General features: G+C 37.0%; 1 protein-coding gene across 1 annotated transcript in view; it reads left to right on the top strand.

Annotated features, from left to right (window-relative positions):
* The window catches only part of PMS1 (PMS1 homolog 1, mismatch repair system component), a 47,015-nt gene that overhangs the window by 7,976 nt on the left and 13,766 nt on the right, over positions 1–25,273 (top strand). The window contains exons 4-6 of the mRNA XM_070934544.1: positions 10,315–10,497; positions 12,998–13,100; positions 14,604–14,767. Of these exons, the coding sequence (XP_070790645.1) occupies positions 10,315–10,497; positions 12,998–13,100; positions 14,604–14,767 (450 nt within the window). The remainder of the gene's footprint in view (positions 1–10,314; positions 10,498–12,997; positions 13,101–14,603; positions 14,768–25,273) is intronic.

The following is a 25,273-nucleotide window of genomic DNA, read 5'->3' as shown; positions in this document are numbered from 1 at the left end:
GTAATGTTGTGACCCGTGCGCGGTCTGTGCAGCTAGTAGCTGATTCAGACAGCGAGGAGGCTGGTGTGGTGCTGTGCCAGCAGCCTGTGCAGCTGGCACTTGAGTTGGACAATGAGGAGGCTGGAGAAGATGTGGTGCCAGAGGCGGGGATTCAGCCAGGGCCTTCAGAACCTCCAGAAGCTCCCTTAAGTGAAGAGGACAAAGAGGAGGAGCCTCTTCTCGATGCACGGACACATAGAGCTGCCAAAATGCAGGAGTGGCTCCTCAGGAGGAGGTCTCCTTGAGAGTAAGGCTTGGGGCTAATTGGCCACTCCCTTAGCCTATTTAAGGAGGAACGCTGACTGAAGCAATTTGCAGGGAACAACTTAGTTCACATACCTTTGTGTCTTGTCTTGTTTATCTTATCAGCTTCCTGCAAATTGCTTCTGGGCATTCTGCCAACCATAGTAAGCTTTCAGTTATTATTCTTTGAATTCTTGGCGGCTGTTAATGCAATTAATTAACAGCTGTCATTGTAAAAGACTGGTTTATTCAGTAAACTAAGGTTTGAATGGACTTTGTGTGTGCTGTGTTCTTTGGGGTCCATAGCTGGGGCAGAACAGGTAGATACAGGGCAGCTGGACATGTCTCAACCACTACAGCCCAACCAGCATAAGCTGCCGTGTATTAAAAACATCTCAGAAACTACCTATAAAACTATAACCGTAGTACACAAACTAACTAAAGCATTCCATAACATCCTAAGTAAACAAAAAGTAAACATCAGCCTCAGAGATGAGCAACATATACATCTGATGGTAACATCTGATGTTATCTAGTTTTGTAATGAAACATCTGCAAGAAAACATGACCTAGTTTGGCAATGAAATGTCTGCAAGAAAACAACCAAACTCAAGGAGTACCAATTACGCCATAGTTCAACCCTTAGCTGTAAATATTATCTTCTATTGGTAATAATCCAGCAATGAAATCCTGCCGAATCTATCCGGGTTGCATGAACTGGTAGCGGTTGGCGGCAGGAGGTTCTGCCCACCCGCTGGGACATTACGTCCCGTTTTTTACCCTCTGCGAACCGGTAGTGAAGGTAAGTGGATTTCACCGCTGTAATAATCATATAGTTAAATATTACTTTTCATGTAGAAAAATTAACTTAATTCATTGTTTATTCTTTTTGACTTAGAAGATTATTTTTAAAGCTTTAATATCTGGGAATAAGTATTTAATCAAAATGACAGAAAATAGCTTTGATTGAAAATATTTCTTCAATGTTTCTACATGACCTATACAGAAACACATTAATTTTTTAGGACTTGCTTCAGTTAAATACTCTTAATTGAAGACTTTTGTAACTGCAAAAGAAAAAAAAAGATTGATTTCAGAGGGAGATGGGAGCAGTAGAAATATGAAATATACATAAATAAATAATGCATTTTACAAATATTTTTACAATATTCATTTTCCTCAATTTGACTTAACAGAACTAAGTGGCAGTAATTCTTTTGTTTAAAAATATTGCATACAGTAATAGAATTATGATAATTGTAATTTGAAAAGAAGTCATTTACAGAGTAGTTTATGATTATTATTTTGATATGCAGTTCGCTTTCCCTCTAGAAGGATAGTACAGCATTGAGTAGCATTCGCGCCCCCCCTCCCCCCTTCCAGGTTTCTTCCCACAATAACAACTTTGTGAAGTAGGTTGGCTTGAGAGAAGTCATGACAGGTCCAGTGATTTTTCAGAACAGAGGCTGGAGTTGAACCTAAATTTGCTCAATTCTAATTCAGGACCTCCAGCTATACTGAAACGAAGTCTGAGACTCCATCTTTCTAAAAGACATATTATGAGTGCTGTCTGTCTGTCTGTCTCTAGTTATTTATAAGGCAGTTATTTCCATGAACTTCAGTAGGATTTAGAGTCTAAATATAGGTCAAGGGAGTAGTTCCTTCCAAAAAGAGCAACAAAGGAAATGCTAGAATAGAATAGAATAGAATAGAATAGAATAGAATAGAATAGAATAGAATAGAATAGAATAGAATAGAATAGAATAGAATAGAATAGAATAGAATAGAATAGAATAGAATAACGGAGTTGGAAGGGACCTTGGAGGTCTTTTAGTCCAACCCCCTGCTTAGGCAGGAAACTCTACACCACTTCAGACAAATGGTTGTCTAACATCTTCTTAAAAACTTCCAGTTTTGTAGCATTTACAACTTCAGTGGAAGTTCAGTTGTTCCACTGATTAATTGTTCTAATTGTCAGGAAATTTCTCCTTAGTTCTAAGTTGCTTCTCTCCTTGATTAGTTTCCACCCATTGCTTCTTGTCCTACCCTCAGTTGCTTTGGAGAATAGCTTGACTCCCTCTTCTTTGTGGCAGCCCCTGAGATATTGGAACACTACTGTCATGTCACCCCTAGTCCTTCTTTTCGTTACGCAAGACATACCCAACCGTTCTTCATATGTTTTATCCTTCAGTCCCCTAATCATCAACATCTTTTTTACATTGTGGTGACCAAAACTGAATGCAGCATTCCCAGTGTGGCCAAGGCATTATAAAGTGGTATTAACACTTCATGTGATCTTGATTCTATCCCTCTGTTTATGCAGCCTAGGACTGTGTTGGCATTTTTGGCAGCTGCTGCACACAGCTGGAGTATATTTAAATGGTTGTCCACTAGGACTCCAAGATCCCTCTCACAGTTACTACTATTGAGCAAGGTACCACATATACGGTACCTGTGCATTTTGTTTTTCTTGCCTAAATGTAGAACCTTACTTTTTTCACCATTGAATTTCATTTTGTTAGATAGCGCCCAATGTTCAAGTCTGTCAAGATCCTTCTGTATCTTAAGCCTATCTTCAGGAGTGTTGGCTATTCCTGCCAGCTTGGTGTTATCTGCAAATTTGATGAGTTCCCCATCTATCCCCTCATCCAAGTCATTGATGAAGATGTTGAAGAGTACTGAGCCTAAAACAGAGCCTTGGGGTACTCCACTGCATACTTCCCTCCATGTAGATGCAGTTCCATTGCGGACTTCACGTTGAGTGCAGTTGGTCAACCAGTTACGAATCCATGTGCTGATGCTGTCTAACCCACATTTTTCTGATGCTGTCTAACTCACATGTATTTATTAATTAATTTATAAATATCCATCTTCTCATCTTATTTGTGTGTTGTATTTACACATGAGATTGATTTGTGGTATAAACACTGAGGTAGAATACAAATGAAAGTAAGAAAAGATGGATTTTGAACTTCTAGGTGACTAACGAACAGAAGGTTTACTGTGTTGTTTGTTTTTTATTTTGAACAATATATACAATCAGGTTTAATTTATATAGAATATTTAGGAGCTGGTAATTCAGACTAAAGAGGATTTCTGAAAGTTTTATAACCTTAACAATCTTTAAGGATATACCGTGAGCTGATAGTTTCTATTTTTGTTTGCAGTCATGGATGAGGGGTGCAGGACAAGCATTTAATTGATTTTGGCATTGTAGTCTGTTTGTCAACCAGAAATTGCATCTGGGATTCAAATTAACTTCAATAAACATAGTGTGGTGTGAGTTTTCTGCGGGCCGCCCATGAGGTCAATATTGAGAAAAGACACGGACACGAGTTTTCTCGGGATGAGACGACCCAGATCTGACTCCGGGAGCCTCTTTTATTGTACACAAACAAAGGCAGGAGGGGTTTGTTAGCTTAAGCCAATAATATATTACAGCATGTCTCATGTAATGCATACGTAAGTACAAGTAATACATGGAAGCAATGCCCAAATTTGGGAAGATCTACAATTCTAGCTTCTAGTGAATTGTTGCAGCCCTTATCTATGAGTTGTTGCAACCTTTATCTAGTTTTTCGCATACGCGGTACAGCATGATTCTCTCATGCCTGCGCGTAGCTCCTGAGCATGTTACAACATCTCCTACTTTTTGTTTTAATTTTTTTTTTTGCAACAGGGTTAGCTGTGTTGTTATTATGATGTTCTCTTTATGCCTGGGAAACATGTTTATCATCATAGCAAACAAAGCACATGGATACTACAACATACAGAAATAAGCAAAGCAATGATCATGAGTACAGTAGACAATATGTTCTTCAGCCATCCGGTTTCTGCAAATGTTTGTAGCTCACCCATCCTTTTATTACAGTGAACAAAGTTAGTGGAAAAGTGGCCAGGAGATGTCAAGCGAGGTAGGCCATCAAGTTTCTGAGTTGTATTCCAGTTATACATTTCCACAAATCGCTCGCACAAATTGTAAATCCATCCGGATCCAGGCACCCAAGAAAACCACATGTCAGGAGTTTGTAACCTCTGAGTTATTCTGGAAGCCCTATCCTGTAAGTCCCGAGCACCTTCTCTGACCACACCTGATTTGTTCCTCCAGTTCCAGAAAGGCTTTGGTTTCACTTATCAGGACGTCCTTCCTATTGGAGGGAATAAAACCTTTGCACATTTGCAGAAGGGAGGGGAGACATTGGATACAGCAACAAAGCAAAACAAGCAGTACAATTATAGATACAATAGTTGGCATAATTGATTTCAACCAAGAACCATCCGGGAGCCATGACCAAAGAGCAGCCCAGATGTCAATGGCGCCAGATCAATTGGATGATAAGGGATTGTTTTTGATCAAGTTTTCCATATGTTCTATGGTGTGAGTGATGTTATACTGATAATGAGATACATAGGTACAACATTGTGAGTATATGAGGGCACAAACGCCTCCTTTAACTAATATCTAAGGCATATCGGTTTTGTAAGACCACCTCCCTGATTTCAGCCAGTTCTTTGTTCATCAGCTTCAGCACCTTGATAATCTCGTTGAACATATGTACTGTCCAGCTATTTAATAAATGAAGATCCCGATAGTTTATTGCCACCCGAGATTGGGCAAGATGCCTCTGGATATCTGAGTTTTTAATGAGCCACCCAGTGTCAGTGGTGGGTGTGGTTTGGGAAATAGGAGTAGTGGAGTTTGTCCGATTAGCTATTGAATGTCTTTTATTACTGTCCCATCATGATTGAATGTAGATGCTGCTGACATGAAGAATCATGAGATGTAGGGGCAATAGATGCAAGATCGTGACTTAATTCCAGAATCCGTGATATATAGTCTCCTTTATGCAATTGTTGCAGAGGCCCATTGTCCTTATTCACTCCCCCTTCAGCTGGAAATGTCAATATGGGAACCTTAGGTGGTGGAGTAGACTTAGGTAGAAAGTAAGGACCTTGTGCATAGACAATGCGTTTGTGGCGGAAGCGTACTTGACTTGAAGTATATGTATGTGGGGATTTGATGTTCCTTACATGGTGACTTGAGAGTCCCAAAGCTAACAATGTCCAAGGCCATAAACAAATCATAGTCACTTATACGTGTGAAACAAAATTACTAGCAAAATTAGAAAAACAATTACCCACAAAACTCACTCCTAAACTTCTACTAACATTAGTATGTGTAAGAAAGTGCTATAGTAAGGCTAATAAAATGTATATGTACAATGTGAAGGTAGTTTCCTCCTGAAGAATCTTCCGCTGTGCGTTGAGAGTCTGTTGCCGGTAGGACTCAGCAAGGTGTTTTCTTCTTAAATCTCAGCACGAGGGGTTTCTCCTTCTTTTTGTTGTAAATGAAATGGTCTTACATGTCTTCTGGGGATCCAAATGGTGCGATCCTTGTACTGGACAGCAGCGTATCCACGGCCCCAGGTAATAAGGTCAGCGGGCCCTTTCCAGGCAGGATCAGGTGGTTGGCAGAAATAGACCTATGGTTTGGGGTAGCTGATGGAGAAGCAGAAAAATGACGGGTCGCAGCCGATGTGGGAGGCTGTCCAGTCAGGTTAAGAAAGTTCAAAGTATATAAGCAAAGATTGAGTTTGTTTTGCATGGCTGGGAGGCTGAGGCATTTTTCCTCTTTCAATTTATAAGCCAAATTTGTGTGTGATGGACCACTTGTTACAAAAGTCTGCAAAGGCAGTACTGGTGTATGCAGGTCCATTGTCAGTTTTAAGTTCAATTGGGCATCCCATCGATGCAGAAGTCCGAATACAATGATTTATTACATGTTTGGTTGCTTCTCCCCTTTGTGGGGATGCCATAGTAAATCCTGAATAAGTATCCACGGAAACGTGCAAATATTTCCATGGGGCAAAGGATGGATACTGAGTTACATCCATTTGCCAAATTTCACAAGCTTTGAGTCCTCTAGGGTTTACACCCATAGGGATAGAATGAGCTTGTTGATTACAGGTAGGACATTGTTGTATGATGGCAGTCGCTTCGGCTGCCGTGAGACCAAATTGTTTCGCTAATGCTTTTTTATTTTGATGGAAATCTCTATCTCCGCCACCCACAATATCTATAACCTTCCAATAAACAAATCTCCTTGTAACACTATACATTCAAGTCTTTCTCCCACTGCCATTCTGACTTCCAAGCCAGCCCAAGTCTGTGCAAGCCAATTTACCTAAATGTCTTTTCTTACATGCAACCACTTTCTCTTACTTCCAAAAGTCAACTTTCTGTTTTCCTTCACTAACTCTCTCTTCCCTCCCCACTTCTGGGTTAAAACCCTCAAAGCCATACCCTTACATTCCCTGTAACACTGGGTTCTTTGCATACTAGTCTTCATACAAATAGCACAATTATCTATTCACAGCCTACAATATCCAGTCAATCCTAGAAATTTCCTCAACTCTTCAGGTGTTATCTTCTTTCATTAATTAAATGTCCTAAGTATTTTACCTCTCTTTCTACATATTGTAATCTCTAATTTATCTCTGTGACAATTCCTAAAAAGGCAGCAATTTATGCTGCTGACAAACAAACAACAAACAAACAAACATACAAACGAACAAACGTGCCATCTGTTAAGTATGCAGAATGCACGCAGACATAAAACCATAAAGGAGTAAGAAAAACAGCTTCAAAAATAAAACAATCTAAATGAGGTATTTTGAGTCAATACTCTGAAACTGCAAAAGCAGGTATCAGATATCACCCTTTACCCCGCCTTTCTCAGGCTGGTTCTCTGAGAGAGAAAAAATGGTGAAGAGAACAAAAACCGTAGCCCCCCTTTTTGTGCCTCTCACCTCCCAGGGAAAAAAGGAGGGGGTGAGAGAAAGGAAAAAACTTTTTAAAATGGATGAGCCTCCCTCCTCCTGGGAGGACAGGAAGAGAAAGGAAAAAAAATGCTTATACACAAAATTACATTTCATGCAATCCAGTAAATGTCTACATACCCATTCACATCTGTACTGCAATCAGACCTTTTGTATAATACGTCCTCCATGCAAATCAGTCATTCAAATTATTTCGAACTAGCTTATTCCCAAAACAGTGGAAAAAATTTCAGGCAGCAGTTTTAATCACAAAAGGTGATATTGGGCCCATAACCATTGCCTGTTTCTCCACAGCTTCAAGTTCAAGCCTAGTCAATTTTTGCTGGCCAGCCAAGCATATCATAATTAAAATTATTTCAATCACATACTATTCCACACACTATCATTATAGCAACAAAATATTTTTAACAGAAATCACTTCAAGTTGATCAGTTCAAATTATCTGAGTCTTCCCATTTAGACAGGTTTTAATTTTATTACCTGCTAAACCCCGGGTGGGAAGAACAATAAACAGTTTACAAACATACTGAGAGTCAGAGATCAGATTAAAAGGTTGTTGAGAAAAGGTGTGGAAAGCTGAGATAGCTGCAGAAGTGAAAGTCAGATTTTGAGATAGAAAGAATAATATTTATTAAATCAGTTCCATTTCTTCGACAGGCTGGAATACGCCCCAAGGTTATAATTTCAGCAATAGCTTGGATAAAGGGTAAAACATTTTTAGATGGTAATGAGACAAATAAAGCCATTCAATGCAATATACTTTTTGCTGTTCTAAAGCAGCCAATACTCCTGTGGGTAGCTTACTAGTAGGAAATATTAACAAACTGACAATTTCTATGAGGGATCCAATCTACAAACTGAATACTCAAGATGTTAATTAATTTTCTCAACTGTAGCAAACAACTAGAGATGGAACTATAATTAAATCTCCTGGCTTTTTTCCTTTAGTCAATAACTCAAATAATGGGCTAAGTAAATGCATAGGTAAAGAGAAATATGAGCAGACCCAATTAATAGTACCCATTAATTGTTGCAAATTTAACTTAGGGTAACTTTAAACAAGGAATAGCCGGAGCAGAAAGAAATTGCAACAGTTTATGCCCTAAATACAGATAAGAAGCGTACAGCTGTATTTTTTCTGGGGCAATGTGCAATTCATTTACACATAAATCATTTTGTATTTCAAAAAGCCAAGTAGGTTGTATTTTTGTGCCCCAATTAAAATGTATCTATAAGATGATACCAGGGTTTTTCACAGCATTTCAGGAATTTCTTCTATATTCCACCCCTTTTTTTTGTCTCTTTCTTTAAATTCTGCTTAATGGGGGTGTTACTAGCTCCTTCAGAAGGAGCTGATGGTTAATTTCATGCCGTGCGTCTGCGTGGGTGATTTAACGCGAGAGCACAACTTGCAGTCTCTCAACAAAGTTTGAAAAGGAACCATTATCAGTGTCCTGAAGGCTTTTTTTTCCGTGGAAGCAGGTTCCTATCTGCTTCCACATTTTTACTTTTAAAGAGGCCTTTTCTGGATAAGCTGGATAATGTTGCCAAATGTATTTTAGTACACTTTTTTCGGGGGAATGGGAAGCGGCTTACCCGCCGCCTGGAATTACACTAGATAATTTGCAGATATCTCGAAGTTCATTGAGATGAATTGCCTGGTCCTTCGAGAAGCCCGATCCCATACTCACGATGTGGGAGGGTGCTCCGTTCACCAACGGCTGTCCCTGGATGCGAGGCTATTCCCAGCCGGGGGTGAGATGGGTGGGCGACACGGATATCACGTCGGGGTCACCAGATGTGAGTTTTCCGCGGGCCGCCCATGAGGTCAATATTGAGAAAAGACACGGACACGAGTTTTCTCGGGATGAGACGACCCAGATCTGACTCCGGGAGCCTCTTTTATTGTACACAAACAAAGGCAGGAGGGGTTTGTTAGCTTAAGCCAATAATATATTACAGCATGTCTCATGTAATGCATACGTAAGTACAAGTAATACATGGAAGCAATGCCCAAATTTGGGAAGATCTACAATTCTAGCTTCTAGTGAATTGTTGCAGCCCTTATCTATGAGTTGTTGCAACCTTTATCTAGTTTTTCGCATACGCGGTACAGCATGATTCTCTCATGCCTGCGCGTAGCTCCTGAGCATGTTACAACAGTGTGGTTTAGGTGTGAGTATAATATATACAAATTAAAGAATTCCATGGTCGGGTATTTGAATAAACTACATATGTGCAATATTTATGTCTGAAGTAGACAGGTGTTTTTGATCACCCATGGGCATCTTCATTGTACTTAACAACTCCTTAAAGGAGACACACCTTTTCCTGCATTCACATAATAACTACATCAGCCCTCAAAGTAGTTTTTTGAATGAAGGAAGTGGCAATAGTGCAGCAAGAAAGGATCTGCCATTACCATCTTCATAATGACTCTTGACAAACACAATGTGGTTGTCCATGCTGAACTTTGCCCACTTTGGATCGAAATACAGCAGCATCTAGAATTAAGCAGATGTACTATGTACTATGTACTATGCCAATTCAGTAATTCTGTATTGTTTCCTTCAATAACTTCAAACAAATTATTGAATACTCCATCCTCAAGAATCCTGTCCACAATTTTAAAAAGATTAGAGCATGATCCCACATATTGTACATTCAAGGCTTTTCTATGTAAGATGGTGTGGATTCAAGCCATTGACACTCTGAATTAAAGCTGGAATGGCACTCCTTCCTCCTGAAGTTGTTTCCATGAATCTGTCCAGCACATTTTCTCCATGAAGTCAATTGAGCATGGAAAAAAAAGAATCAAATCTGTTTTTATTAGATACTTATTTTTATTTCTTAAATTTATTTGCACCTATCTCACCATGGAGCCGTTACTGAGCTATTACATTCCATATTTTTCTAACCAATATAATTACTCCCAGAGATACTAGAGTTCTATTATATTTCGATCCTAAAACTTGTCTATCCAACCAAAGTGATAAATGGGTAAAAAATTGACATCAATTGTTGGCCTCAAGTATTTAATACTTGACAATAAATATTGATGATAGAGTTCCAGAAAACTGAATTGTCCCTTATTAATTGGTAGTTGCACTTTCTATAAAGGTGTTCTTGGAATCAAACAACTCCATAAAATGTTCTATGTCGCTTGAAATTAATAAATGTCTTCTTTATGTAGGAGAACTATGGTTTTGAAAAGATTGAAGTACGAGATAATGGTGATGGGATTAAGGCAGTTGATGTTCCTGTGATGGCAATGAAGCACTACACATCAAAAATAAGCTCTTCTGAGGACCTTGAAAGCTTGAGCACATATGGTTTTCGTGGCGAAGCTCTGGGCTCTATTTGTAGCATATCACAGGTAAAAGGTTAATATAGTTACCAGCTTTTGTGTCTGTTTTGTCATCTAAATTCTGCAATTCTACAAAAATGAAACATTAATCCATTTGATTTTAAGGTATCCAAAATACAGATAGCCTATTGGAAGAGTGTATCTGCTGGGGTTTCCATGTACAGTCCAGGGCTTCACTTACCTTCACTACAGTTCTGAACTGTGGATGCGAGCACGTGACACTTCTGCGCATGTGTCCATGATGATGTCTGGGCGGTTGGGCGGAGTCTCCCGCTGCCGCTACCAGTTCAGTGGCGGTAGAAACCCATCACTGGTACAGTTCCACTTCTTTCTAAGTACGGTGTCTGCAGAGTGTATCTGTAGAGGGTTTCAAAATTGACAAGATAATGGTCACAGCCCTGCCCTCAAGTCAACACATGTATGAAAAGGAGGAATTTTGAGCAGACACTTATATTTCTATCTTGGCTGTTTTAACTCCCGTTATTGATGCCATGTTCCTAACCTTTGGGGGCGGGGTGTTGGGGGGCAATGTAAATTTATGAAGAGGATACAGGTTTTGCCCAACGGTTAAGTAGAAACCTGAGAAGAAGACATTGCTGAATTCTGACTGCAATGATAAGATGCTAATTGAGAAAATATGAAATAAACTTGTCATTTTTTTATAAAGAACACACAGCTTATCTACCATAATTTTTTCAGTTATTTTCAGGATAGGTTGTCTGAAATTCAAGGAAGAACAAAATCCCAATACACAGGATATACTGGTCCTTCCTTCCTTTCTTCCTTCCTTCCTTCCTTCCTTCTGTTTTTTCTTATCCATTTTTCTACAACTCAATTGTACAACTTCTTATCCATTTTTCTACAACTCAATATTTTTTCGGGGGGAGTACGGGTACTTTGATGAATGGTTGCCAAAACAAAAGCAGTTTGCACATAGCTGCTGCATGAGTCTTGCTGAACCTTAGTGAAATAAGAAAAAAGCAGCTCTGTTCACGCCAATTATGCCCTACTTGTATTTCCATCTTAAAAAATTCATCAAAGAACAGAAAGGAATAATCTTTGCTTAATCAAAAAAAAAAAAGTACAGTATTTAAAGGGCCAGTGGGACAAAAGAGACAAAAGTCAACAGCAAACAAGCCAAACAAATTAATACACAAAGAGGCCAGAATAATAATATGGATAAATAGCAACTGCATCATGAACTGAATCAACAGGGCACATGATCATAGGCAAAGTGCATTTGTGCCAATGTTTAACAAACCAAATGAGATCAACATAAAAAAATTTTATTACTCCCTCCACTCTTAAAATTCCACAAATCCACAAAGATAGGATGGATTGGCATCAACAGAGTCTAGTAAACACCAAATGCTTAGCAAGCTAAGCACAACATAGAAAGTTGGCTTCTTTAAATAAATATGGAGGCTCTGGCTGAGCCGTGTACTCAAGCATCCAACCAAGCCAAGATAGATATTTTCTTTGGAAAATACACACTTTTTTTTTTTTTTGCTTGTTGACCTTAGGTGTATTTGGACAGGCTGTGAATGCTCTTTTGTATGTCAGGTTTTCAGAGTAGCCTTGGTACTACAGTGGTTTAAAGCACCCTGTTATTAACACAGCTGCCTGCAATTTACTGCTGGTTCGAATCTCTCCAAGGCTCAAGGTTGACTCAGCCTTCCATCCTTTCTAAGGTAGGTTAAATGAGGACCCAGTTTGTGGGGGCAATAAGCTGACTTTGTATAAAATATACAAAAGTATGAAGGCTATTGCTGAGCACATTGTAAGCCGCCCTGAGTCTCCGGAGAAGGGCGGCATATAAATCAAATTAAAAAAAAAAAAAAAAAAATGTTACAATTCCCTTCATTTTCAAAGGCATCCTGAAATTTGAGATGAACAAAACACAATACAGTGCACAAAAATGGAATTGTACATTTAAGTATGACAACATAAAAATGTTTTTTACATTTATAATCTGCATAACCATCTAGCAACACATTTGTATATAAACGGAAGCACAGTACAGATCCAAGAGGAATATTAAAAGATCTTGATTCAGAGGCAGAAAACTGTATTTCTTATAAGATAAATAATATAAGATAAATAATCATTACTGACACTCTATAAGTTGGTATTTAGAAACATATTGCTTCTGCTCCTAGAAGACTCATAAAACAATTAGATCTTCTGTGGGATTTGAGGATTATTTGACTTGTGGTAATACCTTGCAACATCAAAGTATTATTTTCTCCTAAAGATCAAGTGATGCTGTGTCAAAGCCCTTTCCAGGTTGTTTACATGTGCAGATGTATCTGTCAAGAATGCCTTCTCTGAATGGTTTTTACGTTCTAGGAACTATCATTATTGATTATCATGATATTGTCGCAAAGAATTATTGAGACTTGTACAAGTTTAATAAATAATAATTATCTTCATCATGGTTTGTGTGAATTACATAGGTACGTATATCTTTTCCTAATTGTTTACTTGACATTAAATTCTTTATTGTTAGGTTTCTATTACAACAAGGACAGCTGCTGATGATTTTAGCACCCAGTACAATTTTGATACAAGCGGTCATATAATTTCTCAGAAGCCATCTCATCTTGGAACAGGTATGGCTTTTAGACCCTTTATACAACTCTCTATCTTTAGATCATTCGTTCAAGGCCATGAGTACCTGTGATTTTTCTTCTTCAGATAACAGAGCAACAGTTGGATAACATTTTAAAATTTGAACTGATAATTAAAATTGTGATTTTCAAAATAACAAAACTAAATGAGTCAGACATGAAAAATAAAATGTACACCGAATTGAGATTTTACTCATGAAGTGTACTCATAAACATTCAATATGTATAACTTCATAAAATATAAAATTGGTTCTAGACATGAGGGATTCTGCAATGAAAAAATCAGCACAAGGAAAACTATAGCAAAAGGCCAGGTGTGCCCAAGTTCTGATTGTTTCAGTCACATATACTCTCAGATAAACCTGATCAACTATGCAACGAAAATGATTATTTTAAGTAGGAATCAAAATTGTAGAGTTGGAAGAGATCTCAAGATTGATTTAGTCTAATTGTTCAGTATTCATGCTTTCATGATCCACATTTAAAAACAATATCCAACTATTTCTTCTTATGTTTTCAGTTCTCTGAATAAACAAGTAGGACCAAATTTTCTAACTTTTTATTACCAAGAAATGCCACACAGCTCAAAATAGAAGATGTTAGATTGTTTTCCCCTATCCAGAAGTTTTACATATCAGAACCACTGCATTTCTTGAAGGGCTTAAATTTAACCTTAGTTAGGGAAAAGGTAGTATTTAGCTTCCAGCTGCCTGCAATTACTGCGAGTTCAATTCTCACCAGGCTCAAGGTTGACTCAGCCTTCCATCCTTTCTAAGGTAGGTAAAATGAGGACCCGGTTTGTGGGGGCAATAAGCTGACTGTATAGAATATACAAAAGTATGAAGGCTATTGCTTAACGCCTTGTAAGCCGCCCTGAGTCTCCAGAGAAGGGCGGCATATAAATAAAAAAAAATCTCAGAATTTACGGCATCAAAGGGATGAAAAGGGTCAGTCTTCTTTGAAATTTTAGTGACTCATGGATTGCAAAATTTGAGAATCTCTGCTTACTTACATATTACTTTTTGCTGATATAATACAGCTTTTAGCAATAGCAATAGCATTTAGACTTCATAGTATTTTACAGCACTTTCTAAGTGGTTTACAGAGTCAGCATATTGCTCCCAACAATCTGGGTTCTCAATTTACTGACCTCGGATGGATGGAAGGCTTGAGCCAGTCAGGTTCGAACTCCTGACAGTGAGCAGAGTTAGCCTGTGCAATACTGTATTCTAATCACTTCACTAGCATGGCTCATTTTGGTATACCTTGACTACAACTACGTCAATATGTCTCAATTTAAAGAGCTAAAAGGACAAATTATCATCAGAACTGATTGAAGCAGCCAAGGTCAAAGTCTGTGGGATGCTGTCATTAAAGGCACTTAACAACAGTTTAAAAGAATGAAAGGATATATTAATAGAAGCAAAAGAGCGTCTCTATAAGTTAATTTTCTTTGCTTTTCTTCTCTGTTGCTCTTCTTGGTAGGGACAACTGTAACAGTTCAAAAGCTGTTCAAGAATCTGCCTGTAAGAAAACAGTTTTATTCTACAGATAAGAAATGTAAGGAAGAAATTAAAAAAACTCAGAAGATGTTGATGGCCTATGGCATTATAAAACCAGAACTCAGGATAATGTTTACGCATAACAAGGTAATAAATTTATAAAATTGCTGCTTCTAATAATCAAAATCTGGTTTTACTTTTCAATAAGGAGCCCTGCCATAATCTCTGCCTGGTTATCTCAAAGACAAGAGTGACATCTATTGGGTAGATGAAATTAAAATATTTTATGTTCCTTACTCTTGCAAAAATGCTTATTTTTATATATGTTTGTGTATGTTTAGTTTTTGAAAATTTTAGGTAATGTTCTTTAATGGAAAAGAAATATGATCCTTGAAAGAACATTGATCATGTACATTTACTGAGAGCTAAAGCAATCTTAGGGCTAAATAAATCCAATTCACAATTGTTTAGAAATATTTGCTGCAATGGAAAGTTACCTCCCCGTCTCCCATCAAATTGCTTATTTTACCTTCAGCTGATTTGTTCATGGTCCAAGTTGGTTTTGCGGAGCTCCATGGCATTGAGATGATAATGCAGAAAAAAATGACACCCCTGAACACAGTTAAAGGGAAAAAATGACAAATATTTCTATACATTGTTGGGGATATAATTTTCATTTTTTGCTCAAGTTAGGGTCAAAATAGAAGATGCATTCATAGCCTTTAGGGTAAACTGGGTATAGAAACTTATAGTTCTTGAAAATCAAAGGTTAAACACAGATTATGTGTTGTTGGCCACAAATTTAGGAAATGTGTAATATATGCTACTAGGCAATGTTTGATCATCTTGTTTTCCTTCTTTTTTCCCCCCCTGAATTTCTTGGAATGGGTCCAGACAACATAATCTTATATTTGTAGCTATTTTCACCAATACATCCTTTTTTTAAAAAAAATGGCTTCAGTTAAGGAGGAAATAAAATGTTTCTTGCCAATGCTGTAGGAGCAACCCAAGAATAGTGAGAAGATAGATTTGGAATAGCAGCAAACATTTACTATTGAGAACTGTAGTGTCATGAAATTGGAGATATTTTCACAGGTGATGAATAATCAGATCTGAGCAAAAGGTCAAATTAGTTTACGTAATTTAGATTCAGTACTAACAAGTTGCAGAGTTGTTGATTTCAGCCTATTGCCTTTTTTATTGTTAATATGGTTATTGAAAGCATAGTTTTAAAACTTTAACACAAGAGGTCGCTCATTAGCTATGGCACTAATTGGAACAAAACAAAATAAATAGCCAGAATAGACCTTTAATTAACAAATTCATTTTATTATTACGGAGGGAGAACCTTTGCATTCCATGATTTTTACAACCATCATTTTGTACAGATACAATAAACTGATCTGAATAAAATATATAGGTTTTGGTTAAGTAAGAGCACATTTAGACTGCTCTTTACATTTTATTTTCCTTTTGTTCTAGTGCTTAGGTTTATATATTCTTTGTATATGCTTTTTTTCTCCCAGAGTTTGAAGGACATTTTTTCTTCTTTAATAAGTGACACTTTTACTTGAGTGCATCTATACATTTATAGCATAGAAGATAAGATATAAGATAATATAAAAGACTGAAATTAGACATCTAAATGAATAATTAGAGTAGTATGAAGGTTAGAGATCATGGACAATCTTGAAATGTTTTTGAAATTGGTAGCTTAGGAGTTTATATTGGTATAATGAAAAAAAGTCTAGTTGCAATATAGGACTCATGGCAATCTGTTAGTCTGTGTACATTCTAATCCTGAATCCATCTTCTTTAGGTAGAAAGAAGTGAAATAGCTGGTTGGAAATAAAAGAGAAAAATGTTAGACAAGATATTATGGTTATATTTCTGAATCTGAAATTGTATTATACAGTAAGTGTCAAGTGCCAGGGAAATTAGGAGATCCAGGCAGTTCAAATGGATATAAAGATTTGTTGCAAGTTTAGGATCTCTATAAGAATCTGAACTAACAGTCAAAGCAATTTGGCAGTAGATGAGGAATTCAAGGTGGGCTGAACTTAGATCTCTTGTGGGCACTCATGACTGATGATGCGTTCGACTTGTCTCTCAGGCTCATCTCCTACATCAAGCCTTTGAATGTTCTAAACGTTGAATTAAATTTACCCTTTGAATGTTATTGTAAACTCTTTCATCATGTGGCAGAAAAGCGATTCAAAGTTTTATATATTATGAACATGTCTCTCAGTTTCTGATATACAGGCATATATGCAGCCACGTATATACCTGTATATCAGAAACTGAGAGACATGTTTGTTCATTAATATGAACAAAACTGTGGCACTGGTGTAATATAGGGATGGGTAACAAGTCACTATCGCAGAAGTACAAAAGTATTTAGGGAAAATTATGGAATTGTGCTGGGGCAACTCATTGGACATTATACCTTATATAATTATACATATGCAGTACACATGGATTGCCAACTGACAGCAACAAAATGGAAAAATAGTTGAGCTAGGGAATGGAATGGATAGGAGTGTAATGTTGAATTGGACATAGCTGACCAGCTAAAAGCAGAGCCAACTGTAGTGGAATATAGAGCCAGCGAGTAGATGACTCTTCGTAATTCTTCTCTGGACAAGCTGCTTTTCAGCTATTAGGAACATTTGGATTGACAGACGCGGTGAGTTCCCTTCATCCTTAATGAAAGAAATTTTAAATAAGTATAAAGATTTTTTAAAAAGGCATTAGGAAAAACAGCCAAAGAATCATTAGAACTTTGATTTTGGAAGGTTACAAATAGAGTAAAGATCCAGATGGCTTTGAAATAAAATTTTGGAAAGAAAATAAAAAATAAAAGAAAACTTTTATGTTTAGTTTCTATTGGTTTTTTATCATTTTAATTTTTAATAAAATTACAAATAAAAAAAATATAGCTATTAAATATAATCAGTCAAAATTAGAGAGTTAGGTAGTCATCTAGATCTCCTAAGTAAATAGTGAATAGAGCATGCCACACGTCATTGTTGCCTTGTATCTTGCTTTACTGTTCTAAAAATGGCTCTGAACTTTCCTCTTACATATAATGCTGTCATCACATGGTACATGATGTGATAAATTAACTTATATTAACATATATTTATCCTCTTTTGGAATCTTCAGGTATGTAATATTCTATAGAAATTTGGCTGATGCATTTATGGCACTGTTGTTTCTGGAGATATATGTGGACTTTACAATAAATATGTATTTTCTGCAAACATATTAGGAACATTGTACTGAGAATAAAACCAGAATATTCATAAATGTTACTATTCCCTGTAATTTGAAGTTAGAGAAACATATTGTTGTCATTGGTTGATTCCAGAAATCATATATGATCTCCTGTGACCAGCCTCCTTCTCTAAGATGTATTGAAATAATGCATAACTGTGGTGTAATCACAATTGGTAGGAATGTTTCCTTAGCTCTAGTGCATTAAGAATGGTTAAAAACGCAAGGAACGCAAACAGTCACTAGATTGATACTATTCCATATCTTCACCCCTATTCCTATTCATTTCATTTCTGAAAACTTTTTAAAGCACTGTGTGTGCTTTTATACCCTCCCTCCTTTTCCCCATAGATCAGGGCTGTTAACTTTGCGGCCCGCAGGTCAGATGCGTCACATGCTGGCCACACCCACGCCCAGTTTAGTGAAGGAAAAAAGTCCCGATATGTCACGTGATGCCGCGAGTTTGACACCCCTGCCATAGATTGACAAACTAACAGAATGCCCCTTGGCTTGTTTTCTTAGTAATCTTCCTGATATTTTCATATTATTGAACCTGAAAACCTGGGATAATTATATTTTTTTCTAAAGAATGTTTTGTTTTGTGTTAAATAATGGTTTGCTGAACAGACAACCCCTTGAACTACTGCTATTTTGACACCCTAGATTAGGTTGTGTGTCATCTTTTTGTGAAGGTTTATCCTGCCAAGACATTCTTTGAATACTGATAATGTTGATACTCCTGCCAGTGTGGTTGTGTTAGAAAGAGGTATTTTTCCTCTTTCATCATCATGTTCCTTGAAAGCAAACTGAATAATATAATGATCACAGGAAGGTCATTTCGTATCATTTTTATTATGGATTTTTTTTTTTTAGGTTTCTGTAATTGGAAGCAGAAAGGATTGGGAGCATTAGATGTTTATTTCTTGCCTGTTAATGAATGTTAAAAAAAAATCCTACTGTATTTTCACTACCTGGAAATTTTAGCTGCTTTTTGCTTTATGAAGGAGGTGACTTCTAGGACTCTGAATTCCCATTTGTGTTTTGGAGAAAACAGTTTCAAATTTTTTGCCAGTTTAAATATTTCAAATTAGTAAAATTACTAGTAACGATAACAAGGTTGATTGGGTACACACAAGAATTGCTGCTTATATTTTGTAAGTGTGAAGCAAATTAGGATTAATGTTGGCTTAATTCAGTCCATTCCAAAATGGGAGCCTATGGAAGGTTATTGGTGCAACTGAGTTTTCCTTTTGAAATGATATAACAAATTGAGATGGCAGCTTGTGGCTAAGTATAACAACTGGATTTCTGATATCATGTAGATATTTTAACACAAGACGGAAATACCAGGATTTTAGTCACTTTCCACAGGGTCCTACTAAAATAGCGTTAATGGGAATGTTTTGCATGAAAAAATGAGAGTGCATATCTATGTGAAAAAGGAAAGAGGAAGCTTGTTTACTAGCAGAAAAATCTTATTGATTAATAAATGTATGTGGAGAAGATGGACACCTGTCTACTAGGAAATGACTGAGACCAACTCATCTTACTGTCTCTCAGCTGTTAAATATTTAATGTAACAACACCACCCCCCAACAGGTTGAATGTGAAGTGTTGACCTAAAGGTGACATTTTTGTATCCTATTACTAGTTCCTTCACTCATCTTGTTTCTCATCCATCACATTTTTCAAACGGCAGCATAGCATTTACAGCAGAAAATTATATTAGCTGCTTGCACATATAGTAGTAGGTTCAATGTAAAATGTGAAAACGTGTTTCTTCAGATGTTGTGGGGTATATAAATTATTTTAAAATCCTGTGGGAAAGAGCAAATGTCTTTGTCAAATATCATGAGAAAGAAATTTGTGGGCTTTTTTCATTTTTGTATTTGTCTACTCCTGTGTTTGGTTATACAAATATTAGTTGCTGAGCGTTAAACTGGGATATCAGTCAATTTTTCTTTTTCGCATAGAAAAAACTCATTTTTTAATATTTCCTTGTTGGCTCTGATTAAGAATTGGCACTGATCAAGAATTGCCATTTGAATATGAATTCTATTTGTATCATGTACAAATTGTCTTGGAGACATCTTCCATAGGACACAACAGATTGTAATACCTGCCTTTTTTTGTTTTAGTCTTAACTGGTAGATGGGTGCAAAGAGAGAGAGAGAGAGAGATGATGCCTAGAGGCAGAAGCTTTGAAAGTGATGTATACTCTGTCACCTTCCGGCCCTCAGACAAAATGCTAGATTGGAGATCTGGAAAGGGACAGCATGCAGGCCAACGTATTTCTTAATACTTTGCCAGGAAACTCCAAGAAGTGAAGTGACAGAATTTCTTAGAGCAGAAGACAAAGACTGTATATGGTCAGAGGGACATGACATACTAACATCTCTATGTTATATAACGCTGCCCACCTTATACGGGAGATGTGCATACAGTTTACATACATACATACAAACATACATACATACTATGATAATAAGAGCTACAAAGTGGTTATTCTACTCTGTTTATATTGCATCTACAAATTCTCATTCAGCAGCACCATTCTGTTCAAGATTACCCAGAATGTTTTCAGGAAGAGTTAAGTGGAATAATTCTCCTGCACTCTGCTGTAACATTCGTGAGATTCCATATGAATAAATCACTTGTTTTTAGCTCAAAAGTAGATGTCACTTGGATAGAATATAGTGAGTGGTTTGGGGAAAAATATTGCAAGGTTATCTGAAAATGTTTTCAATTTGTGGAATCCAAGAAAATGAGTAGGTTTTTTTTATAATATTAGTTCTACTTTTTGGGGTGAGGGGGGTGGATCCATGTTCTGCTTGGCTTCTTCTGGTAACTAGGAGGAAATTTCCAGTTGAATACAGTATATGAAAAGTGCTTCTTTATAAGAAGTGCTACCATCTACCTTGATGGAAGCAATAATGTATCTACTCCTGAAGTTATTTTTGAATCCAACCATGTCCTGTCCAGGGGTGGGTTCTCCTTATCTTTACTACCAGTTCACAATGGGGCCGTGTGCTCTTCTGCGCATGCGCAGAAGCGTACTGATGATGTCGGAGTCGGTGGGTGGAGCCTCCCGCCAGTTTTACTATAGAACTGGTGCGAACCAGGGGCAACCCACCACTGGTCCTGTCTCCAGGATGCCCTTTTTGGAAGAAGCTTTGTAGAATGCAGTGGGGTAGATGAAGCAGAATATCTTAATTCCTCCCAATTAGGTTCAGACCTAATAGATTTCCAAATAGTGTTAAATATCATCAGCCGTGATAGCCTTCTAGACTGTACAAGAAGTAAGTGTGCTCTTTATGATGTTTTTGATAGAGAGTTTCAGTCCATAGTTACAGGAGAGAAATACTCATGGTTGTTCCTGTGTAAAGTATCTCAAAGGTTGACTATCCATATTATTTTAACATCTATATGTAATTGCTAGAAATGTCCATCCATTGATTTTGGATGAAGCATCATCTTTTATGTTAATATCTACTTATATCCTGTCACTTCACCCAGCTATAATATAGTGGAGGTCAGGGGTGAAATGCTCCCGCTTCGGACCAGATCGCCCGATCCGATAGCGATGGCGGTGGGTGGTTCGGAGAACCGTTAGCAAAAATCCCTGTGCGCCCCCCCCATGCCCAGCTGAGCAGCGTAATCATCAGAGGCTTTTTAAATTTATTTTTAAAAGCATTTTTTCTACAACCTCTTCAGCCGAAAAAATGCTTTTAAAAGTAAAAAAAAAAAAAAAAAAAAAGCCTCTGATGATTGCTGGCTCAGCTGGGATCGTCAGAGGCTTTTAAAAGCATTTTTTCTACAACCTCATCGGCCGAGAAGGTTGTAGAAAAAATGCTTTTAAAAGTTAAAAAAAAAAGATTGGCCACGCCCACCCACTCACATTACCCCACCACCACCAAGCCACACCCACAGAACTGGTAGTAACAAATTTTACATTTCACCACTGGTGGAGGTCCTTATTCAATATATGGAAGCTATGAGAGACTAGATGAAATGAGAACAAACAAATAACTTTTTAGAGGACAAACCTGCAATTTGTATTTTCTGGGTTTTACACTTTTTTCATGTCAATGTTGTTTACTCTGCTTCCTCTGCTATGGAAAAAGGGAGTCTTAATTTTTAGAAGGATGTGATTGTTTTTTGCTTATCTTTGCTAGAATTATTCATGCAGTGGCTTAGCAGTCTGCACTCCTTTTGGTTTTGGATCTCTAATGGTCTCTTTCACTAGCCTCTGTCTCATCTGTCCAAATCTTTTCTGTCATCTGCTTCTCCAGAATACCTCCCCTTTCAAAAGAAGGGTTCAGATGAGCAAGGAGAAATCTGAGTCTGCCAGACCTGGCAGAATCTGTTCTTAGCACTGACAGTGGGAAAATTTAGTAGGAAAATTAATTTTCAAATCCTGCAGAGCACACCTAAGGATTTATTATTGCCCCAGTTCATAGCACCCTGTGCTATGATTTGAAATTTGTAACACAAGGTATGCTAAGAAATAACCAATGTTATTTTAATTGTTAATTGAGGACACTGAATTCATCTATGGAATTTACAAATACTTTGCAGTGCTTCTATGGATCCAAACAACTCCTGATGATAGTATTATTTTTCATCAGGCATTAGCTTTCAGTGATACACATGGTCTCATCTGCTTGCAAATTTTTAACACAAGTTTCTAAAATTAGTACTTTTAAAACAGTTATGTCCATCTGGCAATCTGTGGACTAGATCTGGCCTCTTAAGCAATCTCTCTGGACTAGAAGTGGCTTTCTTACATTAAAAAAAATGTGAGATATTTTTACTCTGGAGTACATTGCAAGTTGAGTTGAGTTAGGATTAAAACCTTAACGGCTATGTTCTATTTAGTGCCAAGCCAAAAAAAAAAAAAAAATTAAAAACTTGTTCAGGAAATCAGAATTGTACAATATGAATATACCCATTCAAATATGACCCATTTTTGTGTCAACAGTGAGGAAAACCAGGAAGCTATGCTTAGGCATCCATTCTGTTTCATCCAAACTAGGAACTATGATTAGTAGACTCCCCCAACACATCAGTTTCATAAACCAGCTGTCAATTCTGATGAACTAAATTAGGATTTATATTTTAGCATGGTACACAGATGTTGTTAATATCTATTTGATTGCCTGTTGAAGTATTCAATGGACTTCCTATGAAACAAAATGAATGCAGAAAATAGCTTCTTTTGTGAAGTGCTTAAGTTTTAGAGGGTCAAGGAATACACTGAACATTTGATGAGCCAGGCTCTATATTCCAGTAATAAAAGCGGATGGCCTAAGTCATAAACTTAATTAGATTTCATTTTAATTTTATTTAACATAATATGGTTGGGGCCCCATTTGTGCTGAAAACAAGCGCTGAAGCATTGCATGTCATGCTACTACCCCGTACCCCCAGGTTGACTCTGGGTATCTGGGTTGTGTGTTTGGGATGGAGGACACACACACACACCCCGCCCCAGGTAAAGGAAGCAGGAGGCCAGGGTTAAGGTGTAATGAAATATCTGGAGGATTGGGGTGGGTTGTTCCATCTAAGTGGTGATGGACAGGGGACATTTAAATAAGAGCCAGAGGATGGGTTTTACCTGGGGAAGATGCCACCAATGTTTAATACCAATGGCTGTTCTGGCCCACTTTGTAAACTGTCAGTTCTTATAATCTTCAATGAAACAGAGAGAAGGCAAGATATATTTGGCTAGCGTTCACTAAAGCTAAGATGGTCTCTATGTAATAGTATATTTTGATAGCGTACTTTTGCAGTGTCATCATACTGCCTAGAGTCAGATTCATTCTTGGCTCATCATGATCCCCAGATTTATATGACCTAGAAAATACGGGGGTGTGTGACAATGTATTTATAGCATAATCTTCAGAGTATAATCAAGGCTATAAATCAAACAGTTCAGGAAACCTGTTGTGAGATAGAATGAAAAATCATAAATGTATTTCAGTACTTTATCAAAAGTTTAAAAATTCAGTAATACTATGAATCTTAATTAGAAATGGTACCAGTCTAGGATTAAAAAGTAAACATAAATGCCTAGGACATTAACTGCATTTGTTCTATGAGCTTTGTATTTAGCAAGTTGCCATGCTCCAGAGTTGGCCTGCTTTCTGTTCCTCACTGTGAGTTGTATCACATGCATCTTAATTTACATGCAGTCTAGATGATTAAACTAAACTAATTTAATGAAATGTTTAATTATTAAGATTTTTAATTCCATAGCTTAATCCATGATTATTTTTATCCCAAACAATTACTTCCGTTGTTACAAGATTGCAGGACTTTATTATTTTCTTTCTGGCATAATTATATTACATCTCAATTTTAAAGTGTGTAGATTGTGTATCCCTAATAATTAATTAAAGATTCATTAATCACATTATATATAGGAGATTTTGCATATGCAAGAACCTTACTGCAACTCAGATGGATTTAGTAGGCGTTCTCTGGTATAAAAGGAAAATCCAATGATTCTGAAACCCATCCATTCATTCATTGCTCTAAAGTTGATGTCAGCTCTTAACAACTAGATTTTCTCTAGTCTGATTCTTCACATCTTCCATAGTTGCATCCATTGATGCTGTAACAGAATCCATCTACCTTGCTGGTGATTATCCTCTTCTGATTCTGTTTCCTACCACTTCCATCACTGTCAGTTTCTTCAAAAAAATGGTCTTCGCATAATGTGTCCAAAATGTGCTAATTTGAGGCTTTAATGAGAATTCTGAATTGATTTATTTGAAACTTGAGAGCTTTGATTATCCATAGTATTCTAGCCTCTTCTTCAGAGTCCAATTTGCACTTCCATAATGTTGTGGGGAAACCATTGCTTTCATGATCCTGATCTCAGCATCTGAATGTCTTTTCCAAGGCTTTCATGGCTACTCTATCAAGTGTTAATCTGCAGAGTAATCCTTAAGTGCTGATTCCTTTCTGTTAATATTTAATCCTAAAAGGGAGAACCCAGACATTACAACTTCTGTCAATTCTAAGCCTGGTTTCTGGGTCTGTTGTCTTCTTTATATTTAATGTTAATTCATTTTTTTCACTGTATTCCTTGACTTTCATTACTAAAGCTTGCAAATCATTTGCATTTTCAACTATTAGAATAGTGTCATCAGCATAGCATTGGTTATTGATATTTGATACGGTTATTTTTCCTTCAATTGAAAACCATATTCATCTTCTTTTAATCCAAATTCCCTCAATATATATTCTGCATATCGATTGAATAAGAGGAGAGTTTATGGCCTATTCTTACTCCTTTCTGACCTGAATCCAGTCTGTTTTCCTATGTTCTGCTCTATTGTGGCTTTCTGATTTATGTATAGGTTTCAAATG

The sequence above is a fragment of the Pituophis catenifer genome, unplaced genomic scaffold (genome assembly GCF_029215685.1).
Source record: "Pituophis catenifer annectens isolate HBS135680 unplaced genomic scaffold, rPitCat1.0.hap2 SCAF_1, whole genome shotgun sequence".
Taxonomy (NCBI): Eukaryota; Metazoa; Chordata; class Lepidosauria; order Squamata; family Colubridae; genus Pituophis; species Pituophis catenifer.
The sequence above is the reverse complement of the archived record's forward strand: the minus strand, read 5'-3'. Positions and strand labels throughout refer to the sequence as shown.